The sequence below is a fragment of the Sturnus vulgaris genome, chromosome 5 (genome assembly GCF_052056855.1).
Source record: "Sturnus vulgaris isolate bStuVul1 chromosome 5, bStuVul1.hap1, whole genome shotgun sequence".
NCBI classification, from domain to species: domain Eukaryota; kingdom Metazoa; phylum Chordata; class Aves; order Passeriformes; family Sturnidae; genus Sturnus; species Sturnus vulgaris.
In genome coordinates, this window is record NC_142247.1 from 14,868,122 (window position 1) to 14,886,261 (window position 18,140).

The window sequence follows — 18,140 nt, forward strand, 5'->3', positions numbered from 1 at the left end:
CGTGAACCAGTGGAAAAATGATCATACATTGAAACCTCCCCGTCTGAGATTTTGTAGTTAATTTTGAAAGCTTGTTCTGCCTCTGTTTACATGTGTAAGCACACGTTTAGCTGCCTTTCTCTTAAGGAGACGGAGTGCAGAGGACACGCAGTGCAGTTAGGCAAGGACTTCGGCTCCTTCACCCAAGTCGGTGTCTCTTGACACCTGACAAAGAACGTACTTTGTGCTGTCCGTCTGTACGAACAATGTCGTGTTTGTGTTCGCGGAAATGCACGGTCCACTTGTGGAGAGGTGCTGGTGGCTCGGAGCCGAGGGCAGGCGGTGGGGGCACGCAGACATACAAACACACACGCAGAGGCACAGGGATACACAAACACACACACACACACACACACAGAGAGGCACAGGGATACACAAACACACACACACACACACGGGCACACGGGCACACGGATATACCAATACTCACGCACACGCCGCCCCCCGCCCCTCCACGCCTCCCGTTCGGGCGGGCGGGGCCACCGGAAGGCGCGAGCCCACGTGTCCCGGCAGGGCGGGGAGGCGGCGGCGGGCCCGGCCGGTGGGCGGGCGGCCGCCGGGCTGCCTCAGCCATGGGCTGGCTGCCGGCGCAGGGCCGGCTGGCCGCCGGGCTGCTGGTCAATCTGGCCGCCTCTATCTGCATCGTCTTCCTGAACAAATGGCTGTACGTGCGGCTGGGCTTCCCCAACCTCAGCCTCACCCTGGTGCACTTCGCCATCACCTGGCTCGGCCTCTACCTGTGCCAGGCGCTCGGCGCCTTCTCCCCCAAGAGCCTCCAGCCCGCGCAGGTGCTGCCGCTGGCCCTCAGCTTCTGCGGCTTCGTCGTCTTCACCAACCTCTCCCTGCAGAGCAACACCATCGGTACCTACCAGCTGGCCAAGGCCATGACCACGCCGGTCATCGTGGTCATCCAGAGCGTGGCTTACGGCAAGACTTTCCCTCTGCGGATCAAGCTGACCCTGGTGAGGAGGCGGCGGGGCCGAGGGGAGCGGGGAGGGGCAACGCTGAGGGCAGCGACCCTGCCTAAACCCGCCGTGTGTCCCTCCACAGGTGCCCATCACGCTGGGTGTTTTCCTCAACTCCTACTACGACGTGAAGTTCAGCGTTCTGGGGATGGCGTTCGCCACCCTGGGCGTGCTGGTCACCTCCCTGTACCAAGTGGTGGGTAACGGCGCGGGGCGGGAGCGTTGGGGTGCTTGGGCTTTGATCGCCTTTAAGTAGCACCCAGTCTCCCAGGATACCTTCCGTGCTCAGTTATTTCTTTTTTTAAAACCACCATCAAATTATCATAATCACCATAACCCCCGATAAGTTAAGGAACTGATCCTCCTTGCTGCTAAAAATTGGGGTGTCATCTTTAACGTGAGCGTTATTTTCAAGGGGCGAAGATGGCTTTAGCGGTAAAACTCCTTTTTTCTAGAGGGAGCAGATGTTCTCCTTGCTGAACCAAGTGCCTTGTATTTGAGCTTTTTCCCTAGAAAGGATATTTTCCAGTCCTTCAATCCCATGGTTTATCCTTGAGCTATTGACATTTTAACAGTATCCTTTTTCAGTTTTGATTATTCACATTCTACGGTGGTTTTGTAGAGAGTGAATTAATACATAAACACACAATACAACCTCTCTGGATAATTATGATCTTAAAAATTCATATATCCAAGGACTGCCTCAGCCCTTTCTGCTGTAACATTGTACTAATAGCTCACCGGATTTGTTATTGACCATGACTGTAAGAGCCTCCTAAATTAGAAACTCCTGTCATGTTAATGTGATAGATTTAAATATGGACTTCTTTGTATGAGGTGTGCTGTGCCTCAGAAAAAAAAGTGAGGCTCTTTGACCTGTAATGTGTAAGATGATAAATAATGATCTCTTGACCTGTTTTGGGGCTGGAGGAGGAAAGAGGTGCTGCATTATATAAATATAATTTATGGGTAAAATTATGTAGATAAAAAAACCTGAGTGAGTTTATATGCCGGAATCCATGTTACCATTTAATGTGATTTAAGTAAGTATTAAATGTCAGTTTTCAGCACAACGCAAAGACCATCCTTTTGGCTGTAACATCTGTCTGCATAGCCATAGATAAGTAATACTTGTGAAAACATGCAACCTTAAAAATTGAAGTTAGCATCAATTATAATCAATATTGAAATTAAATCTGGTTTGACAAAGGACAAATGTGTACTGGTTTTGTTAGCTTATATGTACAGGAAAATGAGAAGAAAGGAATGGAACCCAGTCCCTGCTTAGGCAAGGATACTCAGCTCCAACTCAGGCAGGATCTGGAATTTGTGTTGAAAATAAAGGGGAGCTACTATTTTCTTCCCAGCTCCACAACCTATTTCTTCTTCCTCGAGCACGATACTTTATCCCTAGGCTATGGGAAATGGAAAGTTTAGGCACTCTTTTCACTGCCCCTGCATACGATTTTTTCCTCTCATGGCCTTTTCACTTGAAAGAGACAAACACATGGGGCCTCCGGTGAGGCAAAGGTGAGGCTCAACAGCCTGTTTAAGTAGTATTGTCCACATTAGACTCCCTCTCTGTTAGTAGCCAGTTTGCTTTTGCTCCGTTTTTTCAATTTATGGGTTTTTTTTCCTCATGTTTAACAGCTTTCTCTTTTGGTTTTAGTGGGTAGGCGCTAAGCAGCATGAGTTGCAGGTAAACTCTATGCAGCTGTTGTACTATCAGGCACCAATGTCCTCAGCTATGTTGTTGTTCATCATACCCTTCTTCGAGCCAGTCTTTGGAGAAGGGGGAATATTTGGGCCCTGGACACTTTCTGCTGTGGTAAGGCTTTTATTGACTTTATTTATTTATCACTGATGTAGTTAAATTTGATAGTAAGATCTCTTTCTTTGTGAAACAGATTTTTGTACAGCTGTTGGCTAAGGAGAGATGAGAGGGGCATGTGCAGGAGAAAAAGCCCCTTGTTGAGCCTGCCCCACTTCCTCTGAGAGGAGCGAGTCTGTCAATTGATTTATCTCCTTATTCTTGTTCCTATTTAGAGGGCATCTGAACAACAGGAAAATCTATCAAAATCTAGAAGCTTCTCCTAGTGTATTAAGTGCTCTAGTTCTGGCTCTGTCTACTCAGAGAGAGAGGCTGTTAACTTCTCTTCTATGGAAGGATGCCAACATTGGTTGTTCTCTAGAATTAGTAGTTTATTTTCACCAAGAAAACTATAGTTTCTCTCTGTGTCCTTCTGTTCAAAAAAGAGCCAGTGGCATATTCTTACTACTGCTGATTGTGTCCCTCAGTGATGGGTCATTTCTTGTAGCACTGCATTTTGTGAATGGGATAGCAAGTATTTACAGTAATAAAATCAATTATTTTGCTAAACTAGTTTTTGTTGTGGCCATAAATAAGACTTTATCTCAAACTTAAAGAATACAACCTGTATGTGAAAGAGTATCCAGATTTTCCAAATCACTCTTAAATGTTCACCCAGAGTAAAGGAGAAAAGGCCTGTGACTCTATCAATGTGTATTTATGGATGTTATACCCTGAGCTGCTTATACACATCACCAGTGTCTGTACTGATTTGAAACTGTTCATATTTTTGTTCTCCATATGTTTTTCTTGCCTGATACTTTGCATTTGAAAGTAAATGAAACTAAATAAATAACCTGGAATGTATCTGCAAATTGCCCAAAGCAAGTCAGATTACTGACTGTATCCATTAATCCACAGATAATGGTACTGCTGTCTGGAATAATAGCCTTTATGGTAAACTTGTCCATTTACTGGATCATTGGAAATACGTCACCTGTCACGTATCCTTTGTAACATTGGTTGTTTCTCCTGTTTCCAGATTGATTATGTTGGAATTCATTTGGGCTGATTTATGGGGGATTATTGTTTGATAAACTTCCTGGTTTATTTTAAATGATGAAGCTGGAAAAGCGTGTTCATGTTTTAGTGTATTTTGTTTCTTTGTTTGGGATTTCTATAGATAATGGCTGTTCACTGACCTTCATACCTGCAAGGAATGTTAGCTCACGCTTTGACTGCCTTGAGGAAGTGTTGGCATGTCCATCAGACTGCAGTGAAAGGCTTTAGGTGGAGGTTACTACAGCCACAAGAATTGGAAAAACTGTATGAGTTGAGTCAACACAGTGTACATTGCATGCTTTGGGTAGAACTAATGAAAATTCCAAGTGTTTCTTTTTGCAAAAAATAATACTGGTATTGGCTGTTATCCTTAACAGGTCTCTAGGTATAACATGTTTGGACATTTCAAGTTCTGCATCACCCTCCTGGGAGGGTGCCTCTTATTTAAGGATCCATTGTCTGTTAACCAAGGCCTTGGGATTCTGTGCACGCTGTTTGGCATTTTAGCCTACACCCACTTCAAGCTTAGTGAGCAGGAAAGCAATAAGAGTAAATTGGTCCAGCGTCCATAGAGCAAGAGTTTCTGAAGACTGTTGTGAAGGAAAACAAGTATTTAAATATGCAGTGATTTTGGAATGCACAAAATTGCCTCATCCACTTAGATCTATGATTTTAGTTTAACTTCCGGGATTGTTATTCTGTAACTAAACCAAACAAACTGAAGGATGTAAAATGCTGGGCTTTTGCCTTCTCAGTCTGTCCTATAGTTTTCATTAAATTAAGACATTAACTTAAAAGAGAAAAAGACACACTTCAAATTGCTGTGGAAATTGTACTGAAGTAATTATATTTTTTTGCATACTAAATGAGATCATGATGGCTACAGTTATAATAGAGAGAGAGAGAAAGAGAAAGAATCCTGTCTCTGTGATCAAGCCAGTATTGCTGTTGTGAAGAAATTGGAGGTGCTTTTATGCAGATGTTCTGGTATATAGTGAGGCTTCCTCTTTTTTGTCTGATGAACAAAGAAGAGGGAAACATACTTTGTCCAGTCATTTTAAAAAAAGGCTGCCAGACTCGTTCCTATTTCTTGTATATGCTTTCTTATCTCTGGCTTCAACACAGGGATAGATTTTTAGATGAAGAAAGTAGATAAAATTACAGGTGAAGAGGAAAGCAGAAAACTTGAAGCCTCAAGCCAAGCTGTGGAAAAATAGGAAATCAGATCTAAACAGTTCATCTTAATTTTTTCTTTTAATTTGTCAGGACATTATTGAAGTAATTGACGTTTTGAAAAATGTTGTTACTGCTTTCTAATTTTCTCTGTGCCAAAACCAATACTTTACACAAGATCTTGTAAATACCTGTGAGCCTAATAAAAGCTCTGGTTTTGTGGTAGTAACCAAATGTTTTGCAGCCTTTGCACACAGACACTCATGCTAAAAAATATTTTTGAGAAGGCTTTGGGAAGGTCACAGTCTTTAATGGGTGTGAAGGTTGCCCAGTTCTCTCTCTTGGCTTCAGCACCACCTCCTTTGCTCCAATGCCTTTCCCCAGGAGTTACCTTGGGTGGGATCTGCAGGTTTGTCTTTTGTCATTGCTTTAGGGGAGAGGCCCGAGGGCTGTCTGGACATTGCTGGGTGTGAGGCAGCATTTCCTTAATAGACAGTCCTGGGAAATGTATCTGAATGACTGAAGAGTGCAAGGTGGGACCTGCTGCTCTAATTAAAAATGCTTTGAAAATTATTTGATTACAGTATCAGGCAATTATTGTGACAATGTGGATGGAAGAAGTTCAGTGCTGTTCTAGTTTAAAAAAGGAAAGAAAAAATAACCGTAAATCTGGTGAGAACATATGTTCACTAGATTTGCAGGGTTAGAATTTAATTGCAGTATCTTAATCCTTACATGTTGGGGTTTGTTTTGTCTTCATCTACCTCTGTCAGATTTAAAGAGGGAAATTGTATGGACAAAACCAAGTATTTAAGCTGTGCAGCCACTGACAGAAATAATATTTAGTTCCTCTAAGTTTTTTACAATAGAGGTAAGAAGTCTTTGTGTTGGAAGCAATGCAACTTTTCTCAGCTTGTAAAATATTTATTCTGTTTATTCTGTTAGAGAGCTCTTGATTTAAGAAAAGGTTACTCCTCTGTGTAAACTAGGTTTATACAGTAACACTATATCGTTTCAGAGTTACAAATACCTGAATAATTTTACATCTTTACCAACTGTTTCTTGGACATTGTACTGGTCCAAGAATCATTTGTTTTAAATACAGTTTTGTAGATCTGTATACTTAGTTTAAAAATACAGCCTGGACTACTGAAAGATGTGTTCAGATGTCAAGCTCTGGATACATATCCTTCAGTATGCACACTGAGAAAGCCATTTGCATTAATTTGTGCTGTGCACAAGTTCTTTTGAGATGTAGATAGACTGCAAAAAAACAGCTAGAGAACAACTGAATTACATGCCTGTATGACAAAAATATTTGAGATGAGATGAATGTAAATATATATATAAAGTGGTAGAATGAACTCAACAACCATGCCTGGAAATAGAAAAGACTCTGTAAGGAGAGGAGAAGATCTGCAAGAGAAAGTTAACAGCATCATTAAAAAAGTACTTTATAAATATAATCTGGTGCTGGAAGGTGTGTGTGGGAGTCACTTAAGTGATGTGATTTTTTTTTCATGCATTTAAGAACTCTCTTTTAAGATTTACTTGTTGCATCTAATAAATAAAGTATATTGAACTTTGTCATATGGTTCAAAATATTAAATCCAGGATGCTTGTGTAATTGTGGGATAAATAGATCTTTGTATGTATTGTTTCTTTAGATACCATGTGTAGGGTGGGAATAAATTTTTAATCATTTGTCTGATGCCTGCTTATTGCAGAAAAGAGGAGTTGTCTTTTTTCATCTTCCTTTTGAATTACATAACTTTGGGGGTCTAGTGTGTATAAGACAAAATGGAACCACATGGATTTCTGTCCACATGAATACAGGGGAGGAGTTTGAACTTTTTGGACTTGTGGCTCAAATGAGAGAAACTTTAAATCCCGAGGTGAAACTGGAGTCTTATAAAAATCACTGATATTTGCTTATTCTATTTTTCACTACATCACTTGAATGTGTTCTGCTGCTGTGTATTTCAATGAGTTTTGGCTTTCCTGAAAGAGAAATCACAGACTTGCCATCTTCAGCAATGTGTAGTCATCACCCTGTGTGAGCTGTTGCAATTGAAGCCGTACCATACACACCCTAGTGTTTCCTTTCTGCTTTTCATTTTACTCTATATTCATACTTTATGTGACTAAACTGTGGTAGCAGCATAGGCTTTGGTCTTTTTCTGCCATGCAGTGCTTTGCTGCTGTATTAGCATTCTTTACTTTAAAAAGCTACCGTTGATGTAGTTCAAATGGAACTGTAGATATCAAGATGGCATTTACAAATGAGAGCAGATGATTCTGATTCAAATGTGAGCGACTAGTGGTAAGTCATCTAGCCTTGTCCCCAAAAACACTTTAGAACAACATCCACAAGGTTTTCCCATTTTCCCCAAAGCAATAGGAAGTATGTCTTCATTTAAGAGATACTCAGTGTAAAGCTTTGTGTTTCCTTTAACTTTGGTAACTTGGCGCTTGTTTGATAGCTTTTTGCACTGGGTTTTGTACAACTTGCTAAGTTCTTGCAGGCTCCGGGGCAGAGTGCCAGAGGAGTTTTCCTGTAGATGGGTGAACAGCTGCTCTCTCAGGCTTGAGGTTGAAGGAGCGTGGTTTGCTGCTGTTCCATGTATGAAAAGAAGGTTTGTCTTGCAGGGAGCCTACAACGTTCAGGACAGAACTGCAATTCAGCAGCACTATATCCTCTCTCTGTCTCATTTCATGAAATGAATGCCCAGCAATGGCCTGGGGCTAAAGCAACATTAAAACTTTGTTTAGGCTACCCATAGGTTTTTACTAAACTTTTTAAAGAATATTAGTGGTAGTAAATGCTGCTTAAATATTAAGGTAAAATCTCATTTTTTATAATGTCTTACTATATAAGAGTTTCAGAAGAGTGGTTTTTAACATTTTGGAATTGAGCTAATGTCTAACCCACATGTAGTTTGTCAAATCTTCAAAACCTATCAAAAGATTCTGGATTTCGTAGGTGGCTGTATATATTGGTACAGTTGGACTGCTGAGAAGAGGCCTGCTCTAGAGCAAAACTGGACACTGGCACACTGTTCAGGTGTTTAGCAGTGACTAAGAAACATAGGCCAGAAATTCACCAACATATTTGGGAAAGGAAAAATGCTCACTGATTGGTGAGAGCTTTTTAACTTCCTGCTTTTTATGTCCCTGCTTTTAACAATAAGCTTGCAGGTTAAGGGAATTTGGAGAGTAGGACTTAGTCCCTCATATCTCCTTTTACATGAAGATTTTTCTTCCAAGATGTCAGTTTTGCTTCCAGTTAAATAGTTACGTCTTACCTAGATCGTGAAAGATACAGAGTTTGGATTAAAGACTTGCAGGTATTTGTGTTACGGAGTTTTTTCCTCTTAAAATTTTATTTTAGCCTTTCGAAACCCAAATTCCCTATTTAATGAGAAAACAAAAAATTATTTAACAAATGAAAGGCTACTGTGCATATATGGTGAAAATATGTTTTGTTTTGCAAAAAAAATTCACTCTTCTAATTTTGAAGATTCAGCTCTTTGTTTTTCTACTGTTACAATCAGGCAGATGAAAAGAAGCACCGGCTTTTCTGCTTCATACAAATTCATTCTCTTCCTGCAGGTGCTCTTCTTCTGATTGCAGTCTCAGCCTTCCATTTGACAGCTCATTTGTTGCAAAGATGATTGGGATGTCAGCTGCAGAGGGTTAAGAACACAAAGGAAAAAACTATCAGCAGGAGCTGATAGAATCTTAGATGATGAGAAATACTGCTGTAAGACATAGAGACATCTCACCTAGCAGGCCTGTGCTAAGCAGCAGGCAGAGATGTGTGGTATCATCTCCAAGCAGGTATTACAAAGAATGCAAGAGCCTAATTGTTTGCATTCTTACTGTGCTGTAGTAGTTGACAAATTTAGTATAAAGTAGTTTTTAATAATATAAAATTGAAAATATAATGCCATTAAACAAAACAAAAAAAACCCTGGATTCAGACAGTATAAGATCTTTGCCAAGCTTGTTCCACAGCAGTGATTAACCTTCCTTGAGAGAAGGGAGCTATTGTTGTTTCTCCCCTGCTCCAGTGATGCTGGGCTTGGTGAAGGAGGGTTTGTGTTCCGGAAAGCTGCTCTGCTTGTTTTCAGTTATATCAGTTGGTCCAATGAAAACATATCACCTCTCCCTATGGGGCTTGTCTCACTGAAGCTGCTGTTTCTGCTTTCTGAATGACTGATGTGGCTCCTTCTCTTGTCTTCTTCATGTGTGGTAAAATGACCTGAAAGGTCTAATGGACCTAACGATTCTGTGATTCTCTTCTATGCTTCTGTGACCCTGGGGAGTGGAACTTACTCCACTGCCTTGTGTAGCTGCAGTGTCCGGTCAGCAGTAGGGAATCCAGCCCTGCCCAAGGGGCCGTAATTACAATCTGCAGTACAAGGAATAAAGAAAGGGGAAATGTGATCCCTTTTCATTGTTTTAGTCGCCTTGCAGTTTCTAATACTTTCCAAATTTAGTCTTTGTCATTTCCCTTTAGTAGGTACATAAGCTCTATTTCCTGTTCCAGTCTGTCCTTTCTGTATAGTTATCATACAGTCTATGGAATTCTGGAATTGAGGCAGAAATTGTATCACTGCACACATAAATACATTGATCTCACCCACTGCTGCTGTTTTTTTACATAGGGGGCCCTTGCCTTCCAATCCAGAAAAAATTATTTGCTTAAAATACAGGAGGAGTTAGGTTAACCTGAATTAAGAGGTAATTGGTCAGTTCAAGAGTTGCACGTGCCTTCCCAGCTGCACTTGCTCAATATCAAACAGGCACAATGTGCTGCCTTTATAATGGATAGGCAAAAACAGACATGGGCAGATTAAACATAATGTGAAGTAAATTACATATTTAGAAGCAAGTAGGGGGAACAGTCTAAAGGCTGCTTGGAGGATTGGCATTGCAAAGATATTTTCTGATCTGTGGCTTCACTAGAACATGAATACAAGGCATTCATTTGAAGGCATGTGGTTATATTCAAGGAGCTGCAAGAGGTCCAGCATTGCTGTTGGCTGTGTGGGTAACACACACATGCAGGATGTACATGTAGGCTAAGCAGTGTGTCAGAAAAGAGCAGGATTATTTTAGAACCATAGATGGCTATGTCTCATCCAGGAAGTGCAGGGAGGAGATCTCTGGTTGAAGCAGAGCACAAGAATGTAATTTTTAATGACCTTGGCACAAAAAAACTGTTGTTTTACTTTCTTACTAAGCAGAGTTTGAGAAGCAGACTCATTTAAAGGAGCTGTGTTCTGAAGCATGTGGAATAATCATGGATACTGAGACCATAGAGTAGAGGTGGTTGTGATTAAAGAAACGAAAGTGAGACAGTGGATTAAGAAACAATTGAGAAGAGTAAACAGCACATACACATCAAGGCAGGTCTTTAAATATAAGGTCTAAGTTTAGATGCTTAACTACAATTAGGCAGCTCAATAACAGTGCCAGATTTGTCAGTGTGAACTTCTTCCCTTTCAAGAAAACTTGATAGAGAATGGCATTGGCTTGGCATTTCCAGAAAGGAAGCTGCATAATTGCTAACAAGTTTGATATTTTTTTGTCTCCAACTAAATTAGGTATCCTACTCAACCAAGAAACCGAGTCCTTTTTGTGTTTCCTTACTCTGCCCACAATGTTTTTAATCTTCCTTACTCTCTGGGGAAAAGAAACCGTTTGTGCACTTTATTTTCTGGCTAGAGTGACTGAATGGGTTTTGTTTTACAATACACCAAAGTTGTGTATTAAAAACTTGGATTAAGATCTTAATCAAGCCTCTGTCTTTGAGCTGAATGGAAAAAGCCTCTCCAGCTCCTATTATACAGCATCAACAGTTGTGAAATAGATTCTTCTCTCCAGAGAGTCCAAAGCAGTATTAAAGTCTGGGATCTAAAGTGCTTTACTTGTTAAGTGCATTTCTTGTGGTGATTAGTCAGAAACTCGTTTCCTATTTGTTAATCCAGTTGAGAGAAGAAACTGACAGTGGTGATCATACGCCCTCCAGGAAATTATGTTTCATTTCTGAAAACACAATCTTGCCTTTCTGACTGTTAGGGTGTTTCTTCTGATCCGGATTAACAATGTACCGATGTTTTTCAGCTAGTATCATTCCCCAGAGATACGGTAGATTTTTTTCTCAAGCAAAGCCTAAGCAAAATTTTTCCACAAAGCATTTTCCATTTCATTCATAGCTTTGTCTCTATTGGGATGGATATGTAAACCTTCATTCTATACCCCTAAACCTACAGTCTCAAAGAGTTCCAGCTGACAGCAGTGTGAATAGACACTTGGGAGGTTGGCACTGAGCTGGTATTGCCGAGCACCTGCACCAAGCTGGTTTTATAGAAATAGATGCAAGTTTACAGAACCAGACCGTACAGTATTTGGATGTCATTCAAACCTCATATTGGATGCTGAAGACAGAAATGTAAACTCAGAAACTCTGAGATATTAGCAGATGTAGTTGAAGGCACGCTCCTAGCACACATTATATGTGAGGGCAGCATCAGTGGAATGTCATGTTCCTGCTTAAAGGCACAAGTCCCGAGTCTCCCCACGGACCTAGCTTGGGCTTTTGCTTCTGCCCCTTGATCTGTCTGAACTGGGAAGTTTATATGGCTCTCCGCTAGGCAGAATAGCCGCGACTGGCTGTAGAGCCTTCCTGTGCAGGCAGGCAAGGGTCCGTGCTGGGACAAGGGGAAAGGGTGACACCACACGGCTAGAAACAGGATGGGGGCAAACGGGGAGGAGCGGGAGGCGCCTCTTTCCATAGTCCAGATGTAACTTCACACGCCCAGACTCAGAAGACAGGTTTTGAAGGAGGAAGTGTCACACATAAACGAAATGGTGAGAAAACACTATTTTCATGTACAACTACCAGCCTCTCAGACAGAAGCCCTCAAAGAGCTTCTTAAGCACTCAAAGATATTGATAAGGCTTTAAGTGGTCTGAAAGTCTTTGGGAGGCTGGCCCTGAGCCTCAGTGGCTTCCGGCCTCTACAGCCTCCTGGGGACTGGCAGTTCTCTTCCCCTTGTCTCCCGTATAAAGGGAAGATCTTTGGAACGTAAATTGTATGTTGAAACTATTTTTCAGTGTGCTTTATTTAGCTGAACCAGTCTGTGCTACATCATCTGTTTCTGCTTCTTTGATAGTCTATAGTAATTTACTGGATGTCACACAAATCACAGGGATATTTTTTATAAAGGCTGGTTAATTTTCCAATCAGTTACTTGTCCCTAAGCAAGCCAGGATTTAAATGCCTTCAAGTTAAGTATTCTCGGTGTTTTCATTGAGTGTAAAAGTAAGATAAATAAGTCCCCTCATCTTCGGAGTTTCCTTTTAAAAACGAATGTAAATCAGCGTATGCAAAGATGTCTGAGGAAATTATTTTATGATGTGATGTCCTTATTGTCGAATAGGATTTAAATTTGGGGTGCTAAGAATGACTGAGATGAAGAAGAAATTATGTAAATACTTTGCTGCAAAAGTGATTTGGCAGGATTGGATTGTAGTAGAAGCCAGAGACACTGGGCTCTAAAACAGGGATTGCTTGCATTGGAACTGGAACCAGAATCTAGTAAAAATGGAGAGCTGATATGCAATATATAAAACATGGATAAAAGCATACCGGTGTTTTTTTAGTTTTAGTGTTGCATCGTTTTACTGTTGCATAAAATAATTGTATGGCTGCATGAATCAAAAGGACCCAGTCCGTGTACAGAGGATGCCAGTGGTGTGTATCAGCACTGCTCCCCAGCTACTTCAGGCTTCTGTTTTCCCAGAGACGATTGTCCTTTTCCTGTCTGTGTCAGCATGTGTGTCCATGCCGTGGTCTCCCTTGGATACAATCCTTGGAGTACCAGTTTAACATGCCAGAGTGAGAACTGAGATGTGGGTAGCGATCTTGTCACGGAGACTGAGGGAAACTCTCAAAAATCTCTGCATTGTTAGAGAATCAAGGCAGTATTTTATTCTGGCCAAGACGTTATTTCAGCAGGACGTGCAATAAAAATTATTTCGTCCACACATGCCCGGATGGTGCATCCCGGGCACATTCCATCACAAATGTTTTTTCACCACATTTTTCACATATTTATACAATCCCGAAGAAATTCAAGTTATCTGGTCTTAAATTGCGCAAATCTTAGTATTCTGTTCCCTATTAATTAGTAATCCCTTCGCCTTCGATGCTAATTTGGTCCTCATTCTTTCTCGTGACCTGGTGTCTCCTACCGCACCGGGGCGGGTAATGGTCATTCATGTTCGCTTGTCCCCTGCGCATCTTCTGGTCTCCCAGTCTGTAGATGTTAAATTCAGCTGACCCAACCCAGACAGAGTCTTTTGAAGAGAAACTTCAATTCCCCTCCCCCTGGGCAAAGGCGAACAAACCCCTGACTAAACATACATTAAAAATGTTAGGAGTTGTATCATTTCCAACAATCCCTCCAACTTAAATTGTGTTGCAAAGGCAGTAACTTTTGTCACAAAGTCCCAACAACAGCAGAAGGGAGTGATGACTTGTAATTTTAAATCAGCTTTCGCAGAAAAGAGCACTTGCAGTTTGAAGTACAGAGCAAATGAATTATAAAACACCACGGCCTGCAAACTACCATCAGAAGTGCCTCCTTTGGTAATATCAACACAACTCATCTTGCAAACCTTTCAGCTCCTTTGCAACACAGGAAAATCTGGCTTTGAGTAGCTAAAGTGATCATCGGTGCTATCATGCACTCTTTGCTTCTCCCTGAGTAACACCTGAGGGAAACTTCTGGGAATATGGTCCCAGTTTTAACTGGTTTATTAACCTAGGTGACTGATACAGGAGATAACATTCAAGGTGGGTTTAGATGATAAGGAAAAGACCACTGAATGGCTCCCTGCCTTCAGAAGGAGTTATTTCCCCATTTCCATCTTCAGTTCTCTGCTTCCAGCTGTGTGTCCCTGCTGCTTTCCTTATGATGTCTTATGTTTTCTTGATAAAGCAAGCTGACATACTAGCAGTAAATACAAGCAAATAAATATCCTGCTGTTGAATCAGATAAATCTGTGGTCAAAGGAGCCAAAGCCAGTTCAAAGAAATACTTGGCTAGGAATGCACAGCTCCTGGCAAGGCCATTGTTTCAACAGGGCATTAGATGAGCTTGGGACATTCTTTCGGTGAGGTATTTGATGGCCTCCGTGAGGTATTTGCTGGCCTCAGCTGCATCACCAAACAGTACGAGGAGGCTGAGGCAATCCAACACCAAACTTCTTCCAAAAACGTTCTCACCATCAGCTTGCAGCTGTAAGTGAGGAGACCAGGAGGAGAATGCAACACTTCTCTCGCAGTTGTGTGCCCTGAAATCAGCCAAGCTTAATTTAATCTTCCTCCTCAGTAATGCTGCTGTCTAAGATAGCCGAAGCCGATCCCACCTTTTCCCTGCCTATCTGTGTGCTTCCATTCCAGTGATGTCCTGGGCCAGCAGCTGTGTAGCTGCTTGGGACTATCTCAGGGAGCTGATCTACAGGGAAAGGATTGCATTATTTCTCAGGTATGCCAGGTCACCTTATCCGCTTTATGCCATAGGTGCACAAATAAGAGAAGAGGCAGCAAGAGGATGGAAGAAATGGCTGGGAACAGAGCTCTCTGAAGTAACATGCCACTAACCCCTTTATAAAGGGATGCATGCTGAGTCTTCATCATCTTCCTGTTACACAAAACCATTTTAGTTTGGCTCTGCAGCTAAGTTACCCCCACAACTGCTGTATTTCTTGAGCAGAACAGATAATGTGGCTGATTAAGGATCACAGAGAGGGTAAGACAGGCCCAAGTCAATGACTCCCTGCAGCTCTACCTACACCCCATCCAATAAGAAAGAGGAAATTAGATATTGTCATTACCTCTGCCTTGAATGAGTTGAAGATCAGGATTGGCAATTATCTGCCAAAAACTATAGTCTGTATTCTAACAGACTCTCTTCAATAGATATGGGGGGAAACAAGTGTTTTTGAGAATCTTTTTGAAACTGTATTTTGGCATGAAAACAGATCTGTGCTCTCAGATGTCTCATTACAGTGCATTTCGGGGTATGTTTGTGTGAGGCTTGTTTTGCTTATGTGAGCAAATTGCAGCCTGTCCTCTGACAGCAAAGGCATGATATCTTATGTAATACCTTACAGTCCCACAACAGTGGATTTGGGATTTTTCCCTTGTGAGTAGCACTACATGGTATATTTCTCTCAATGTGTCCTACCCTCTGGCCTTGGCTCATAGGTGAACAACATGTTGTTAAGATAAATAAGGTAGGTCAGAAGTCAAAGCCCAGTGCCTGTATATCCCTCCAAGTACACAAACAAACACAGAAGAAATTGCCAAATTAATTTTAAACTACAAAGGTGATTTAAACTAAGATGCTAGGATGGATATTGCAAAACCAGCTGAGTGAAGGAATACCGAAAAGTCCATGCACTTGCTTTTTGTGCAGGCAAGAGATAACTGCAATATTAATGCTTCAATGGAACCGAACAAAGCACGGAATTGTATTTTTCACGGCTTCATCATCTGCAGTCAGAGCTTAGTTTGTTCCTGCTTCTTCAGTGGTATCAATGGATTTGTGCAACTTTCATCCAAGAGCCTTTTTTGGGTGCTGTAGATGGAAAAAAGAAAAAAGCCTTTTCTGCACCAGATGGCGCAATCACCAGCGAACCTCTCCTGACAAATCTCCTGCCGAGGCCAGCGGGGCGGGGGCTCTGAGTCCAAAGGCTCCGAAACTGCAGTGCTGACTGTCAGACCGGCTAATGGAGTTAGGGCGGGTGGCAGAAAAACAAGTTTAGTGGCACATACAGCCTTCAAAAATTCATGTACCATTCGCCTTAATACTTCCTCTCTTCAAATACTGCCTTCCTGATCCATACTGCCCACTGGTACTTAGAAAGAGGTTTCAACTTGTAAGGCAGCTGGGGTAGGGGATTTCCCTTAACTTTACTGTTTCATATTTAGTTAAAAAAAACAACCAAACAAAAAAACCACCCCACCAAAAAACCAAACAACAACAAAAAAAAACAAACCAGAAAAAAATATTCTGGTAACAAAACCAAGTTATGGACTTGGACAAGAACTAACTGTTACTATTGGAAACTGCTACTAGCTGGGTTTCAGGTGGAAGTTATGAAAAATTAAAACTTTACAATAAAAGAAGTGGAGTGTGAAATATATGGATATTAAAACACTTTTTTAAAGGAGCAAAACCTCTTGCTATATGCCTCTTTGTTGATCCACTTCTACATACATTTTCACATATAACTACCAAAAATCAGGACACATAAAAGTAATTGCAGAATTGCAGAATTGTATGAAACTACTTTTTATATCTCTAGAGCATGTATGTGTATATATAGATATATATAAAAAATATACTGTGGAAATATTAACAAAATCTGAAAAGCAGAAATGACGTGGAGGAGAGAAAGATGCAGGAGTATGCAAGTACTGGAAGAAAACACTGTTGGAGGCAAAGTGGAGAAAATCAGAAGTGAATGTGAAAAAGAAGCTCAAGACAGTGCTGGTCATCCCAACCAGTGTCTGGCACCTGAACTGCAGGACGCAAAGTTCCACTTCCTTAGTGTTTCTTACTACAGATGTGAGAATGTAAAACATGTGTGAAAGCTTTTGCTTTGACCCGGGGGAAAACATCACATTTTCCCCTGATTTCTGTGACTGTTGTGTTCCAGGGCCTTGGAACCCAGCTTGGAACAAGCAGGTAAATGGTCAAAACTCCTCCCAGGAACATCCAGTTCTACTGCTATGCTGAGGCTACTATTCCCTTGCTCCACAGAGACAACAGTTTCTGTTTCAGTGTCATGAACGTGCTCCTTACTCACATGCCGTTGTTTCATGTTTGTGTTTAAACAGGCACTAACTCACAGGCACGCAACTGGGCACTGCAAAAAATTCTCTCCCTTGACAACAAGTTACTGCATACCAGCTCCTGGGTGCTGAGGTGACTTGTGATCAGGATCCACCTGAATCAAGAGAGGGCATATGAGCAAAAGACAAAAGACAGACTGGGTAAGCAATGTGGTTTTTCAGAAGGATGATTTAGCAGAAAAATCAGATTAATTGAGGAGATATATGGATTTATGCCTCATTTGGGAGGGACATTTAATCTCAAGGAAACTCTTTGCAGCAAATCTGCTTCCAAAGCGGGCTTCAGAATATACATCCAAGGTTGATAACTTAGCCCTGTTTGTGATGGCAATGGACTCTTGGAGGGAAACTACTCAAATTACGGTTAAGGGTTTCAGGTCAAGGCTACATCAGACACTAATGCCTCTGGTAAATGCTCCAAACTACTCTTTTGTTGCACTGTTGTTCAACTGCATGTGCTACAACTGTATGCTAAAAGTTGCACTGAAGAAGCTATGCTCTCAAACATAGAGAGCCAGCAGAAAGGTGACTTTGTAATTCATCAGTAAATCATGTGTTTAGGAAAGGAAGAGGGCTGAGGCTTTTTTCAGGAATGGATGGTTCATCCTGTGTCAAGTAAAATCGTAAACTGGTCAGTAAGACTGCATCAACCAAACATTAAATTGTGGAGTGGACCACAAGAACGTCTGTAAGAAAGATGTTGTAGATCATGTGATCCAAGCAAAGCATATATTCTTTGTATAACAGGCAGCTAGAAAGCAAGTATGGAGCATGCAGAGGAGATGTGGGCAACTGGGTCAGCAAGACTGGGACAATCCTGGGAGATAAATGATCAGGTGCATAGAATGGGTCTGAGTTAAGGAGCTGGTTGTGTAATAAAATCCTTTCTGGGTTTTGTTGCTAGAAACAAACGGTTCAAGTAACAGATGGACACTTAAAATAATTTTTTGTCTTTTCTTCCTCTAACCTAGACTGCAGCCTGACTTGAATAGTACTTCAGGCCTGACCTTATCATCAGCTGTAGTTGTCTCCATGCATAGCATTCCAAGCACTGGATGCTGTGTTTGCTCTCAGCTTCTCCTGGAGCTAGATTATCCCTGAATACATGTCAGTTTCAGACTGAAAGATACCTCAGTGTTTCTCATGAGTCCTT

The 18,140-nt window shown here is 41.4% G+C and overlaps 1 protein-coding gene across 1 annotated transcript; it reads left to right on the forward strand.

Annotated features, from left to right (window-relative positions):
- Positions 1 to 561: 561 nt before the first annotated feature.
- On the forward strand, positions 562 to 6,753 carry SLC35E3 (solute carrier family 35 member E3). Its single transcript, XM_014879857.2, has 5 exons — positions 562 to 1,001; positions 1,090 to 1,200; positions 2,674 to 2,832; positions 3,736 to 3,818; positions 4,262 to 6,753. The coding sequence occupies exons 1-5, from the start codon at positions 612 to 614 to the stop codon at positions 4,446 to 4,448; spliced, it is 930 nt and encodes a 309-aa protein (XP_014735343.1). The 5' UTR covers positions 562 to 611; the 3' UTR covers positions 4,449 to 6,753.
- The last annotated feature ends 11,387 nt before the right edge of the window (positions 6,754 to 18,140 follow it).